This window comes from Calcarisporiella thermophila (assembly GCF_041956535.1).
Source record: "Calcarisporiella thermophila strain CBS 279.70 unplaced genomic scaffold VTP21scaffold_34, whole genome shotgun sequence".
Taxonomy (NCBI): Eukaryota; Fungi; Calcarisporiellomycota; class Calcarisporiellomycetes; order Calcarisporiellales; family Calcarisporiellaceae; genus Calcarisporiella; species Calcarisporiella thermophila.
Genome location: NW_027192224.1, coordinates 214,414 through 229,135, shown reverse-complemented (window position 1 = coordinate 229,135; position 14,722 = coordinate 214,414). Strand labels below are relative to the sequence as shown.

The window sequence follows — 14,722 nt, the reverse complement described above, 5'->3', positions numbered from 1 at the left end:
ATACTTTCACAGGTATTTTGCTCTTGATTTTCTTTTGAACTCATAAAAGAATATAATGCAGGCTGTCAGAGAGGGTCTCTTTCGATTTGGCCACTGGATCATCCAATATGATCTAGGGCGAAGAGCCCTAATCGATTCATATGGTTCACATATTCAATATTACACAGAACTCGCCACTATCATGTCTGAAGCCGGATTTTTTCGAATCCAGCAAAGTATATTCCGACAACAAAACAGTTGCAATCTCTTTGAAGTGCTGGGTATACTTTCTTATATCCGGATCTTACCGTGGGTGAGGAGTCAATCTCCGAGTGGTGATCCCCATATAAGAAGTATCCGAGTCTCTATACAAGATGCAGAATTTATGGATTTCACAGATTATGTACGTGGTGGCGAATTGCCTTTTATTCCTCTCTTATGAGCATGACAAGGGACTCGACAAGCCTCCGTTGGTTACCAATATTTTGCTTTTTCGGCAGAGAAAGTTAAGCATATAATAACGGTTAGAACCATTTATTAGCTCGATGTTACAAATTTTTTGAGATGCGCATCTAAGAATAATACTTTACAATAACCTGCAAAATAAATCGCCAGGTGCTTGTATTACTAAAGGTGTGCTATAAAGTTGATTAAATGCTGCCTTCCAAATTCAATTAAATGGATTCGAATTCCACTCCTTCCATTCAAGAGGTTGAGTACATGTAATTTACTTCATATATTTGTGTAAGTAGTAAAATTCCTCTCTTTTGTACATGATAAAATCTAAACTCGCCTATATTTTGCTAGCTTGTTAAAAGGGAGAGAGTAGCAAGCATATCAACTTTATGAATAATCAAAGTAAAATTCATATACTCTTGCTTCGTCATAATCTCCAATGGTATTTTTATCAGTACAAAATAAAGGATAAACGATATTTTTTGGGAAGTAGAGAAGGCATGAAACTTATATTTCTGTTAGCCTAGCCTTTTTCAGGATCGAGATACGTTTGTCCATATTTGTTAGTGCACATGCACTCATAATATACCCGAGCTGATTCTTCATTCCCCCTAACGAGGCTCATGCATCTTTTTAATCGAAGTATGTTATAGGCTTTTCAGTAAAAGTAGAAGATAGAATATATTAAAAGATGCTATAAGTTATAAAATTTCCTAATGCAGACGATTTTTTTAGAAACTCTACGTCTAGACTGGTATATTCCACTGACATTGTGTTTGCTTGATAATAATTTCAGGTGTTTAATTTTTTTGAATATTCGAGACAAGTCATACTTATATATATATACCAAATTTTCATTATCTTAAACTTAACCTAATCGATTTTAATTAAATTGTGGCAATAATGATTAAGAGGTAACATAGAGTCAACACAATTACTCTGTCCGCGCATTTTTTGTTATTTATATAATGAACAAAGTGTAAGCCTTTAGAAAAAGTTTTATTAATGTAAGTCATTGGATAATAAAATATGACCTTGGGCAATGTGATTTGGCCATTACATGTTGCCCATTTCACTATTCTAGAGGGTCATTGTCGCATTCCTCGCCAAATGTGTACGAATCAAGCAGAGTATATACAATCATATGTTAAACTATCGAAGATGATGGATGGAAACTCGTGTTAGCTTCTCACTACAAAATATTTTTGATATTCACATATGGATTCTAAAAAATAAAATGCTACAAAATGAGTCCAAGCTTCTTCTATAACCAAATATGTTCTACAGTTTCAGAGGCTAGATTTGTTGTTCTTCCATTTCACTGGAGTGAATTTAGATTCCGTTTCTCCCTTCAGTACTCAGTTCTAGTATTAACCTTCCCTACGCTTTCCATTGGAACCAACCTATGGCAATACTTAGGTCACTAGCTATAATAGAGTTCCCTTTGATTGACAAAAAGAATCTCGGTCTAATTTATATACTTTAAGAAAAAGGTAGAAAAATATTGATGCATTTATTTGTCTAATTTGACCTACTGATAACACGTATTGTATTCAATGTATATTCATTGGTTAATTTCTGCACTTTGTTCAATGAAGCGGTTTCATATTTATATTATACTCGATCTCATACTGATCCCAGACACCTTCCTCTACCTCCTCCTTCACTTCCACCAGGACAGAGTCCTCAGTCATTTTAGCGGCAATCACTTTAGCATAGGTATCGCCGATGTTGACTTCACATCCGACGAGTTGGCCTGCCTTGCAGAGCATAGAAAGAGCCTCCTGCAAGAGTGCCAAAATGATACTCAACCAGTCATGACAGATAAAGTCCGAATTAGATGTTCACTACTTACTCTCTTCGATTGCTTTCCGCTGCGCTTTTGGACTTTCTTCGGGATGATACGTTGAGCTGCACTGGAAACGGAGGAAATAATTTTCTGCAATGATTGTATATGGGAGTATGTGGTAATATGTCTCTAAAATCAACCCTGAATTCTTTACGTTTTGTGATCGCTTTTCAACACGCATATGAGACTGCTTCGGAATATAGGGGGCCTTTGAAGAGCGCCCGGTTTGTTTTTTCTGATATTTCTCTGGTCTAAAGAGGCAAGATGACTCTCACTCCACCCTCCATATATCAATAATATATGAGTTATTGCTTACTTACATAAGCGATAATATCAATCTGTCTGCTTCACGCCAATCATACATCCTACTAATATCGCTGCAATACTTGGCTATTAGCTTCATCCTCGTAACTTGGTCATTACAAGCTCTATTATAGAATACGTCAGCTGTACCTCAGCTGGATCACAATACCAACCCATTTACTTTATCGGATCGAAATTGTTGGTCTCACATTTAGCAGGATCAAGGTATCTTTGTCCATATTTATCGGTAATCATGCACTCATAATACACTCGTGCTACTTCTTCACTATCTCTAAGGATGTTCTCGCAATCTGTTTATCAGAATATATCAAAAGATATTCAGTAGGAGATAGAAAAGAGGAAAAAAAGAGTCAGAGTTAACTAATGCCTACGATTTCTTATATACTCGATGTCCAGAGGAGTATTTTCTTCCGACATTGTTTTTGTATAGAAATGAATTGGGAGTTGCTTTGGTTGGCTTCTCGGGACGACTCATTCTTACGTATATATCAGATTTTTCATATTCTTAAACCTAATTGATGTGGCTTCATGAAATATTCAATTCGTCATGTTAAGAAACAAAGGAGATAGATATAACTATAACCTAACAGATTAAATTCATAACAACACAAAGCTAGGTGAATAATATTTGATAAATCGTTTGTGGGCTATTAAAGTGTTACAAAGGACCCACTATTGCACTTACCTCTCTTTGGACAAGGCACACAGGGGATATGGGACAAGAAATATAACATCCCTTCCTAGATCATTATGGTCTCAAATTTAGCATCATCTCTTTGTTTGATATATGTACGCTTTTCATATGAAATAGAAAGGATTGCTTCATTCATTTTCATGTTGTAATCTAATGACAGCAAATATTGTATTGTATTTGCTGTATAAAAGCTTTGAGTTAAATCAGCATAGGTTCAATAAAGCTCAACCTGGTTTCATATTAGTGTCAACTTCTTCAAATACATAAAATTAACAAAATGCAAGCTGTTAGAGAAAGTCTTGTGAGTTTTGGACATTGGATAATTCAGTACGACCTAGGACGCAGGGCCCTAATTGAATCGTACGGCTCGCATGTCCAACATTATAAAGAAATTGCCTCTCTCCTCTCCGAGTTTGGGTATATACGAGTTCAGCAGAGTATGTTTCGGCGTCAAGAGGGGTGCCAGCTTATGCTTGTGTTACTTCATCTTGGCCGTATTCGTAATTTACCGTGGATAAACGGCCAGTCTCCAAGTGGGGATCCTCACCTTATAAGTATTCGAGTTTCTATCCAAGATGCAGAATATATGGATTTTACTCCATATGTTCGTGGAGGAGCTATGCCCGCTATTCCATTCATTTGAGTATATGAGGATTTCTATCATTGTTTGCCACCTGGCTTTTTGTAAATGTTTAAAATAATGGATAGATAGAGTCTAGTATAAGATGCTTTTTACAGTAATCTATTCTATAATGTTTCTTATAGAAATCCAAACTACCTATGTAAAAGCGAACTAAGTTAAGGGCCAAGAAAGGCCTCGAATATATCCGATTAAAAGGCGAACACTTCCACTTCATATTAACAAGCTTGTTAATAAGCAATGATAAGGTAGTAGATAGTCAACGGCATGTGGGAAAGACTCTATACTAACAGCATTATTTGCGTCGCTCATGCCTATTGAAAACCTCGATTAGATGACAGCGCTTCCACTTTAAAAGAGCTTGGCTCATTACCATCCGAAAGATTTAGGAAGATATTCCAAATCATGTACCCGCTTTTAATATTAATCTTGGATATTTCTCAATTTATCATCTCTTTACTTGTAAAGAATAACACATAAACATAATCAACATACGTTCTAAGCTGGCAAATGTCAGTGACAATATTTTCCTCGTACCATTATTAAAATGCGGTTACGATTCAATATTCTGAATTTCATTATCTATTCTCCAATATTTTTTTCTGGCCTCTAGCCGCAAATTCGTTCTAGTAACTCAACAAAGAGTCTGGTGAGTGTTTATTTAATGAAGAAGCAATGATACTTTGAATAATTGAAATCGAAACTCAAGAAATGGGAACCTGGGTAGTTGCGAATAAATCAGATAAAAAGATTTACTTTAACCAAGCTTTCCGAACTAAGAGCGTGGTTGAGATCGACCTTTCAGGTATAAATCATGTAGTTGCGATAAAGCGGGCATCCACACACACGTGTTGAGGTTGGTGGATTTTTCTAGTATGTAACGACTTAAGCACCCAAGGCAGGACCAGGCTGAAAAAAACTCAGTGGAAGTTTCCTTATGAAGTTTGTGGATTGAGATTAATAAAAAAAAGAAGCAATTCGTCAGGATGATATCTTCTGATGTAAAATAGTTTTGTCTTTATTGATTAGTTTAAGCTGGCATTCAGGAATACAGAGACGAGAAGTGCGTTCATTGTAGACTAATTCCAATTGAACTAGAATCAATGGGAGACTGCTAAAATTCGCCACATTTGTCTTCCAGGCAGCTAATGAGCCACAGATGAATAAATGTCTTACCAAATGCATAAGCTGGGTTTGTGCAGTTGGCGAGAAAAGCTATGCGTGCATGAAAAAAATTGCCACTTGAATCCTCGCCGGGCCATACATGAGCTGTCGTGCACTGCACTGAAAATAGTGATATCCAGCAGAGGTTTACAAAGCATCTCCTATCTATGCTTAAATACCAACCTATTCATGAGCCTATGAATATGCGCATGTCAACATAAGTTGATATTTAAGCACTCTGTTTGGAAATTTAATATTAATAATAAGAAATAATGAGTTGAAGCTACCCCACCGTACATTCTCTGTGCCTTGATATTGTTATGACCACAAACATAAATTGTTAGTAACATCCATAAAAAAACCAGCGTTTAACAATACAAATCGTTTCTCTGTGTAAAAGTCCATTTTGTTAGATCCAAATCGAACACTAATACTTGATGGAATATCGAGAAAGCTCAATGAGCGGATGGATTCATTTTTCCGCAATAATGTATATCCGTCCTAGATATTTATGGGGGTAGTAACCACAAGGATGATTCATCCCTTCTCTTTATGGTATATTAATCCAACATCGGTAGTTTAACATAGCCAATAGCAAGCTCCACATTGCCCAGCTTCATCTTGTCCACCTCTCCTTCTATGAGTGTGAAATAGGGTTACTTATTCATCTCGAGGAAGAGGGAAGCATCAGATTACTATTGTATCGGGTTGAAATTCGGAGTACGAGATAACCACGTTTGCTTATTAATGCTGGATGATATATTTTGAAAGTCTTTCCGATGCCCTCTATAAAAAGGACATATAGTGTCCTAGGCAAGGCCAATTCATCCGAATAAGCATCCATAACCACCCATTGGCACCTCGCCTGCACTATGTCTTCCAACCAAAGCCTTGTCTTCTACACATCACACGAGTGTCCATTCTGCCAGCGCGCAGCTATCGCGCTACAAGAACTCGGCGTCGTTCCGGATGAGACCGTTCCCATCGATCTCTCCAACAAGCCTGAGTGGTAAGGCCCATTCTATATAGAGTGGTAAAGAAGATTGCCCATATCAATGTGATATTCAAATTTCGATTTCACTTAGGTATTTCAAAGTACACCCCGAAGGAAAAGTCCCCGCGCTCAAGGTAGGCGAGGAGACCATCGTTGAGTCGCTTATTATTTTAGAGTATTTGTTGGAAAAGTATGGGAACAATACAAGGTGAGGATGGAAATGGGCTAATGAGTAGCACACGAGCAGAGTGTTGATCAATTATCTCACCGCGATTCTTCCACAGCATTCAGGTCCAAGATCCTCTCGCCCGTGCTCAATCTCGATTGTTCTTGGGACTTTTCGAGAGGGTGTTGCCCCATTTCTTCAAAGCCTTTTCCGCCGGCGTAGAGGAGTACGAACAGTTCCTCAAGGGGTTACGTGAGATTAACGACTTCCTCGTGAAACAATCCGATGGACCATTCCTCCTGGGTGAGGAATTGACCTATGCGGACATTGCGGTGGCTCCATTCTTTGCGCGGTTTCCTCTGGTTCAAGAGATTGGTTTTGAGATTCCAGAGACGGAAGAATACGAGCGCGTCAATGCGTATGGGCGGGCGCTTCGATCGCGTCCCAGCGTCAAAGCAACTACACCCGAGTGGGAGCGCTTGCAAAAGCACGTTGAGATTTTCAAGAAGAGGCGATGAAGGCTCGCGATTTCGGTTGTGGAACGCACGGAGTGTGCAGGAAAGGGGGGGGTAGGCAGAAGCTTACTTTGCGTGTTTGCAGAGATTGTCCTATTATGTAAGATAATAAATTTGAAAGCTATCGTCGTACCATGCTCTGTGATGTGAGGCGATTGCCCTTTACAGTCGGCTCCTTAAAGATCGCCCTCATCTATTGTGTAATGCCACTGTAATAAAAATGACATTACAACATGGACTCTGGCCTGGTATGCACCCTGTCCACCTCCGTTCTCAAGGCCCCCTCGTAATTTTGCCCCCCTTTAGCTTTCATACACATTCTGAAACCTCGATTATTGATCTAGGTTCCCACATTCACACTGTCTTGTCACTTCACTTGTATTAAGCCAATTAAACAAAAGAGAACTCGAGACATTGCATTACTAAACAAAATTATGTCAAAGAGATAGAGGGCAAAATAAAGCTATTAAGAACGACAAGGATGAACAAGTTGCCTAAACTCGTTAGAAACAACGAGAAGCTAACAAGGATTGGTCGCAGGGGGAATGGAGGAGAGGGGGGTGGAGAAATAAATTAGAGGGAAGGGTAGAGTGGAATGTCTATTAATTGGATGGGAGGGGGAATCACAATGTTAAATGGAAATAGGGATGATTCAATTATATGAAGCGTGAAACAAAATGCGTAATAACTTATCTAGATATCTAATTGGAACCGCTACCGCCCGGGGGATGATAGGATCGGCTATTTGTCATTATTAATCTAATCGAATATTGCTCGCTCGTTCGCCTGGCTGCCTAGCTGCCCATCTTCCCCTTTGCTTAGCCCTCAGCTCTTTTCGAGACGCTTGTCTGATTCTCCAGCCGGAGGGGTAGTGATGCTGCAGAAGACGAGACCCAGGGGCGCGAAAGAAGATACGTGAGGGATCGCATCCAAATGTCGTGGCGCTCGCGAGACGCGGCAATGAATTTGAGCTCGCGTTGGGGCGTGCGCACGATCAAGCAGACATGCGGAAGATCGGGGTTTTGCTGCGGATAGCCGGGGACGGCGTAGGCGGACTCGATGAAGGCTGGGGGAAAAAAAGAAGGAGAGTGATACATGGGGACTTGTTAGTCTCAGGTCCAACCCAAGGAGGAAATCGCCATCGTAGACGTGGAAAGAGACATTACCACTTTTGGCTTTCGCTTCCGCCGATCCGACAACGCCGGGTCGCTTTGCGCTCCAATAAATGGTGCGCATGTAGGGGTGCACCCACACGAATCTCTGGTGCCGCTTCTCGGACGGTCCTCCTCCAAGCTTGCGCATGTATTTCCACAGAAACTCGCCCATCATGGTTGCCGTGATGGCGGCGAGGATGCTCTTATCCACGGGCGCGGGGGGCACTGGCGGCGGATTCTCTTGCTTTTTCGCCCTGTTTTTCCCGGGGAGTATCCTGGACTTCATCGGGACGGGAACGGGCACGAAGTTGGGCACCGCAATGAAGTGGTCTCTTGGGCCGCGGTGGGCCGCGGGGGCCCGAGCCGGCTCTTTGGGCCGCTTGCCCGAAGCATACCGTTTGTGGGGAGGGTAGGCGGGGACGGAGGAGGAAGCGGAGGCGGAGGAGGAGGAGAGGGAGGTGGTGGACGGCGACGTGGTGGCTGGGGTGGTTAAAGCGGCAGGTTTTGACTTGGAGTGGTCAGAGGAGGGAGGGGGGTTGTGCAGGGAGGACACCCTATCGGTGGATTCGGTACGGCGTAACACCAGTGCCCGAGAAGGCTTGGAGGCGGGCAGGTCAAACGGGATCCGAAGGGACTCGGGCAGGGCGGAGGCCTCTCTGTGCCTCAGGCTTTCGCTGGATGAGGATTTCGAGCGCCGGGTTGTGCTCGCCAGGGAGGGTTGAGACCGATGCGGCTGCTTCTTACGGGATGAAGTCTCTTTGTCGCTAGCGGCCTCCGCTTTACCCTGCGAAGCCCTCGAGGAGGAAATCTCCGATGTCTCATCCGTTGCACGCTGCGCCCTCCCCCCTCTTCCCTTTGCTTCTGAGGGGGGCCGTGTGGCTTGCGTCGAGCCCGCGGGGGCGACGGGTGCGGAGACAGCCCTCCGATTTGTCTCAGCGAACTCTTGGGCGCCTCCGGGGTTTTTCTCGGCCGGGGCGGTTGCACCCGAAGGTCCCGTCTGCGACAGGAGAGAGGTCAGGCCGAGAAGGGTGCTGGCGCTCTCCTCCTTGGGCACGCCTCTAGTTTCGGAGGTTTCCGGCTTGAGGGGAGAGTCGGCGCGCGATTCGGCGGTGGAAGACGAGAAGTCGGAGGGGGGGGAGACGAGCGGGGAGGCGTGGTTGAGCGCGGAGAGCTCTGCAAAAAGACTGTTGGCAATGAAATCGCCGGCGGAGAGCATGGCGTCGTACTCGGTCAGGGGAGGCAGCAGCCGCGAGTCCAGCCCATTTTCGTCCTCGTCAGAGAGGGCGTCCTCGTCCTCCAGCTGGGAGTCCGCGTTGGGGCGTCGCTGCGGGTGCGGCTTCTCCTCTGGCGCCGGCACTTCGCCCGTGCCCTCCTCTCCACCGTGGGCGCCGGCTTTCTTCGCGCGGACCGATTTCTTCCCGCCGAACCGGACCCCGAAGCCTCTCCGTCTCGCCCTCGTGCTTGATCTGGGGCTTGGGCTTTCGCGCGGAGACCCGGCGTGGTCCCGGAGCATTCCAAGGGGCTCACCGCGCGGCCGGTCGAGCGCAGCATGATCCGCGAAATCGATTTCCAGCTCTGAGCCCGTGGCTCCAGCGGGCGCATCCTCCGGGGGCAGGATGGTTGCGGCGGCGGCGGCGGATTGCTTGGACCGCGGTCTCTGCGCAATGCGAGCCTTGTGACGCAGGCCCTCCAGCTCGGCGACCAGCTCCTGCATCTGCTGGACCAGGTTTTTGTTCTCGCGCTGCAGCGCGGCCAGCTGCCGCCTGTGGGCGGCGCTCTCCTGTTCCGCCTGGGTTTTCGCGTCGGCCTGCTTGGCGAGGAGGCCCTCGTTTTCAGAGCGGAGCTGCTCGACCTGCTCCGCCGCGGCCGCGACCAGCTCGCGCCACCGAATTTGGTCGTTCTGGTGGCGCGTGGCGGACTGGGCGGCCGCTTCGAGCTGGCTGCGAAGGTCCTGGATGGAGAGCTCGAGATTCCAGCATTCCTCTCGGAGCTTTGCTACAAAGGGGAGGAAACACGCGGGGTTAGAGCCCGTGTTCGTTCATGGCATCAGCACGAGAAAATACGCTACATTCAGTCTGTTCCTTCTGGCGGAACTGGGCATTGTGGGCGTCCAGCAGCGTCTCCAGCTCGGTGATGCGCGCCTCGAGCTGCTTGATCCGGGCGCTGCGCTCGTCGCACATGGCCTGCGAGCGCTGGAGCTGGACGAGGAGGGCCTCGGTCGATTGCGGGCGGGATTCGCCGTCGGGGCCGGTGACGCGCCTACGGGGTGGCGCGGGCCGGGTTAGAAAAATGTCCGGGCCTCGCGAAGTCGGGGTGGTGGATGCTACGAAGACCTCAGCTTCAGCCATTTCCAGAATGCCTCAAGGCGGCGGGTCTAGCGATTAGGGATGCGGGGAAGGCGAGGGGATGCAAGGGAAAAAGGAGGCCAGGATTCGGAACAGGCGCGGGATAAAAGGCGCGATGAGGGGAGATTTTCGGCCGGGCAATAAATGGGGGGATTGGAGGTTTTTTTCGCAGCTTGGGGGTTCGACGCGGTCAGAAAAAGGCAGCGCTCGCCGGTTGGAGTCGGTATTTGGCGCGTTGACGTTCGCTTTTGGGCCGGCCCGTCAGCAAAACGAGTTTGGAGGATTTTTTTTTTTTCCCCTCTTGCTGAGTTTGTGGGCATTTGTGTCCTAACCAGGCCGACGGTAAATGACAGCAATAAAGCATAAACAAAGGCCGGAAAAGAAAAGGCGCGAGAGCGGATCGCGCCAAAAGGGAAAAGGGCCGGCCAATGGGCGGGGGGCGGGCCAGGGGGCGCAGCGCCTCTCCGCTTGGCCGTGTGGGCGCGGCCAATGGCGACGCGGCCTGCGCGCAGCCGCGCCAATCTCGAGCTCGGGGGCTCGCAAGGGGGGGGCAGGCATGAGGGGGCCGCTGCTGGTTGGTGATCCGTTGCGGGCCTGGAGCCAGTCAGCGGCGCGCGGGCTGGCGAAGAGGGCGCACAAGGCTGCACCCTGCGCATCGCCCATGCAATATCGCCGTGTATGTCACGGGCTGCTGCACAAGCCGGCCGGAAAGGGAAGGGATTTGCGCCAGGGGCGGGCCATTAAGCTCCACCCGCCGTCTCCTCCTCGCAGGCTGTCGGCCTGGCGCCAGACGCACTCGGAAGTGTGGGGCCTGTCACCGCCGCTGCCACCGCGCGCGCGGGCGGCGGGCCCTGCGGGGCCCTTGCGCGCGCGCACAGGGTGGTGCAGGACCCGCGCGGTGGAGAGACACGGGGCAGGGCCAGGAGGGGCGCGGCGCAGCAGGCCGCTGTCCCACCCTGAGGCTCGGAGCGGCCAATGGCGGGCGGCGCCAGGCCCCAGAAGGGCAGGCGCGCTTGGGCAGCTCGGAAAACAATGACAAAAGAGAGTGAAACCAGCGCAATAGTTTCCGCATAAGGCCGTGAATCACATTTGCGCTCGCTTAATAATGGGGGGGCGAGAGCGAACCAATTTGCCAGCCATATATGAGGAAGAGTGCAGCGATTTGACCTTATAAGGCGATTCAATATGCACAAAAACAACCTGTTTTGTTTCCATTGCTCCTTTTTTTCCAGCCGGCCTTCTAATTAAGACCCCTTGCTGTTTTAAGTTGGCGAGCGGCGAGGGGGGGGGAAAGTCTTCGAAGCCGGCCGCGAGCGCAGCAGTTTTTTATTTTTATTTTCTTTCTTATGTGATTTCCTTTGCAAAAAGAAGCATTACGCTGCAGCCTGCATATATAACTTCCCTATTTCCTCTCTTCCCCCCATCCCCTCTCTTCCCTCTCTCTGCCTCATAGTCTGTCGTGTTCATAGCTGCCTCCCCGCAGCGCTGCTCATCGCGATTGCCTCTGTTGTTTACCACCACACCCGCGCCTCCCACCCCCACGCACTCCCACGCCCCCTCGCCCCGCGTCTCCGCAGATAGCCAGGAACTTCCAGCCGGTCGAGGAGCCTGTCGAACGTGGATGTTCATGTCAGCAGCGGTGATCGCGCATCTCCACTAATTCCGTCTCATCCACACACTACACACCACATCCCCAATCTCTTGAGCAGTGACGATGTACGAGGGATCCGGCGGCCACTACAACAGCCTCTCCACGCTTATCGCCTCCAGCGAGCCCCAGCAGCCCTCGCAGCAGCACCAGATGCACCCGCAGCACCCGCGCCCCCCCACCCAGCCCTCTACTTCGGCGTTTGTCAGCGCCTACAACATCAACCAGGTCTTCCCCCCGCAGCAGTCCTCCTTCCCGCCGGGCGCAACCGATCTCGGATCGCCCATCTCCTCATCGCGCGACGGGTCGCCCCCCCTCTCCGCCGGCAGTAGCGTTGGCGGCGGCGGTGGCGGAGGAGGAGGAGGCGGGGGGGGAACGGCCGGGGGAGGCGGTGCGGGCGGAGCGGCGGCCGGCGGTCTGAGCGGCTACCGCGCCTCCATGGTGCACTCCCCGACCTCGACCCCGCAGGGCTATCCGTCCATGTCGCACTACTACTACTCCCACCCAACCCCGAACTCGGCCCCCTGGATGCCGTCGCCCGCCACCCCCTTCCACGCCGCAAATCTGGCGCAGCTGTCGTGGTCCTCGTCGACGGACGCCGCCGGAGGAAACGGGGCCGGCGGCGGCGGCAGCGGAGGAGGCGCAGGGGGGGCGGCAGGGGGGCAACGGGAGCATCGGGGTCAGCGGGGCGAGCGCCTCCGCGGTGGGCGCGGCCGGCGGCGCAAACGGCGGCAGCGGCGGCGCGCAGGTCGCCACCGCGGGAGGGCTGGCCGGCCTGGCGTCGCTTTCGCCGGCCACGCTCGGGTCCTCGTCGGCCGCCGCCGTCATGGGCATGCCCATGCCGCCAAACTCGCCGCCAAAGCCGCGCCTCACCACCACGGTGTGGGAAGACGAGGGCACCTACTGCTACCAGGTGGATGCAAAGTCCGTGGCCGTGACTCGGAGACAAGGTGAGTGGGCTCGGGGCCTGCCTTTTACGCTTTAGCGTTTATTGCCGAAGCTAAACTCAAACTCTGGATTTTTTTTTTATTCGCAACAGACAATGACATGGTGAACGGCACAAAGCTGCTCAACGTGGTCGGGATGTCGCGCGGGAAGCGCGACGGCATCCTGAAGAACGAGAAGGGGCGCGTGGTCGTCAAGGTCGGCGCCATGCATCTCAAGGGAGTATGGTAAAGTGTCTATGGCCTAGTCTTGAGTTTAGTCGCCCTCCCAAGCTAACGATGCTTCCCCTGCTCTGCCCCGTTTCATTTTCCCTTTTTTATCTTTCTCCACCGCCGCTCCCTTAGGATCCCCTTACAACGCGCCAGACATCTCGCACACCAATTCAAAATAGAGGATCTCGTCTACCCCCTGCTGGTAGACGACCCAAAGCCGTTCGTGCAGATGTCGTACCCACACGTCTCCATCTCCCCAACCCGCACGGGGTGGGGGGCGATGCAGTACCGCGCTGCGGCAGCCTATCTCCAGTCTTCCACCACGCACTCCCCCACGCGGATGTCGTCCTACGCTGTTCATTCCCCCCATACGCACGCGTATGCGCACCCGTCGGCAATGCATGCCCACCCCTCCCATACCCAACCGCTTCACTCACCCCAGTCCTCCTACGCCCCGCACCAGCATGCCTCGCATCCGCATTCGCAGTCCCATTCACACCAACCGCACGGGATCCATGCTCAGCTCCACCAGCAGCAGCAGCAGCATCCACACCATACCCATCACTCGCAAGCCCATCATTCACAACACCATGGGCATCAACAGCAGCAGCAGCAGCAGCAGCAGCAGCCGCAAGGCGTCCACCCCTCGTCTGCCTCGTCCTATCTGGCGACCACTCAACCTCAGACATCCACGCAGCAATCTGTAAATATTCCATCGCACTTGCAATATCCTTAAAGATTTTATATTTTATTATATACACCTTGTTATTTAGCATGGATACCTTTTTTTTTCGTTATTCACTTTTTACTCCACTTTTTTTTCCCTTGTTTTTACTCTGATATTATACCGGATATTTTTCTTTTTCCCCTCTTTTCTCTATCTTATCACTCTTATGGGATGTTTATTTCTTTACCCCCTCTTTATTATTAATTGCTCCTTTCCTTTCTCTATCTCTTATGGTCTTAGTCGGATGGGTTGGTTGGAAATTGTGTTTTATGGTTTATACTATTGTTCGATTTTTACTCCTTTTTTTTTCTTGTTCTTATAAGCTATTAAAGATTTGATTTTCTCCTTGGTATTTTTTTTTCCTCTTTTTGCTTGCCTCCGTATTTAAACCTTGGACCTGTGCTGCTCGACCCTGCTCTGTTGTGCTCTGTTGGGTTCTGTGGTGTTCGGTTATGCTCTCGCCCCTCCTTGAGAGTTTGGATCAAGCTTAAGACAAACTAGCATCCGGGTCGGCATACTCCTGGCAGTGAGCCGTGTTTTGTACGCGTGGAGGGGCGGAAGGTGGCAAAACAGTTGCATGTACGATTATCAAGCAGGCAGGCGGTCGCAGACCCGTATTCCGCTATGAACCCGCCTCTCCCCGGCCTCTCTGCGGGCAACAACCACCCTGATTTCTCTGCCGCCTGTAGATCCAGGGGCAAGTGGCACAGCCCAATGACGTCGACAATCCTGAATTTGCGATTTTTATCCACTGAGGTGGGATTTGATTGTTCCTCCTCTTTTCCGCTGTTCTCTTGAAAACCAAGCGAGATACAATATGGGTATGTAGGGGAGAGGGGGATGCCCGCGTCGCCGTGGGCGCGATGCATCCGTCCAAAAATGCTGTTGCTCGTGTGTACTAATCTGCGTC

General features: G+C 49.4%; 6 protein-coding genes across 6 annotated transcripts; 3 read left to right on the top strand and 3 right to left on the bottom strand.

The window, feature by feature from the left end:
* Window positions 1-2,024: 2,024 nt before the first annotated feature.
* On the bottom strand, window positions 2,025-3,025 carry VTP21DRAFT_7954 (uncharacterized protein; the record flags this gene model as incomplete). The annotated part of the gene is made up of 6 exons (XM_069398752.1): window positions 2,025-2,219; window positions 2,291-2,374; window positions 2,439-2,535; window positions 2,605-2,712; window positions 2,769-2,898; window positions 2,980-3,025. 6 exons carry the CDS (start codon window positions 3,023-3,025, stop codon window positions 2,025-2,027), a joined length of 660 nt encoding a protein of 219 aa, XP_069246136.1.
* Window positions 3,026-5,978: 2,953 nt separating this feature from the next.
* Window positions 5,979-6,784, top strand: VTP21DRAFT_7953 (uncharacterized protein; the record flags this gene model as incomplete). The annotated part of the gene is made up of 3 exons (XM_069398751.1): window positions 5,979-6,115; window positions 6,192-6,308; window positions 6,385-6,784. The coding sequence occupies 3 exons, from the start codon at window positions 5,979-5,981 to the stop codon at window positions 6,782-6,784; spliced, it is 654 nt and encodes a 217-aa protein (XP_069246135.1).
* Window positions 6,785-7,599: 815 nt separating this feature from the next.
* VTP21DRAFT_7952 (uncharacterized protein) lies at window positions 7,600-10,283 on the bottom strand (the record flags this gene model as incomplete). Its single annotated transcript, XM_069398750.1, has 3 exons — window positions 7,600-7,847; window positions 7,948-9,930; window positions 10,004-10,283. The coding sequence occupies 3 exons, from the start codon at window positions 10,281-10,283 to the stop codon at window positions 7,600-7,602; spliced, it is 2,511 nt and encodes an 836-aa protein (XP_069246134.1).
* Window positions 10,284-10,424: 141 nt separating this feature from the next.
* On the top strand, window positions 10,425-11,940 carry VTP21DRAFT_7951 (uncharacterized protein; the record flags this gene model as incomplete). Its single annotated transcript, XM_069398749.1, has 3 exons — window positions 10,425-10,503; window positions 10,634-11,283; window positions 11,734-11,940. The coding sequence occupies 3 exons, from the start codon at window positions 10,425-10,427 to the stop codon at window positions 11,938-11,940; spliced, it is 936 nt and encodes a 311-aa protein (XP_069246133.1).
* Window positions 11,941-11,994: 54 nt separating this feature from the next.
* On the top strand, window positions 11,995-13,821 carry VTP21DRAFT_7950 (uncharacterized protein; the record flags this gene model as incomplete). Its single annotated transcript, XM_069398748.1, has 4 exons — window positions 11,995-12,738; window positions 12,791-12,878; window positions 12,968-13,100; window positions 13,218-13,821. The coding sequence occupies 4 exons, from the start codon at window positions 11,995-11,997 to the stop codon at window positions 13,819-13,821; spliced, it is 1,569 nt and encodes a 522-aa protein (XP_069246132.1).
* A 488-nt stretch (window positions 13,822-14,309) lies between these two features.
* Window positions 14,310-14,681, bottom strand: VTP21DRAFT_7949 (uncharacterized protein; the record flags this gene model as incomplete). The annotated part of the gene is made up of 1 exon (XM_069398746.1): window positions 14,310-14,681. One exon carries the CDS (start codon window positions 14,679-14,681, stop codon window positions 14,310-14,312), a length of 372 nt encoding a protein of 123 aa, XP_069246131.1.
* Window positions 14,682-14,722: the final 41 nt, after the last annotated feature.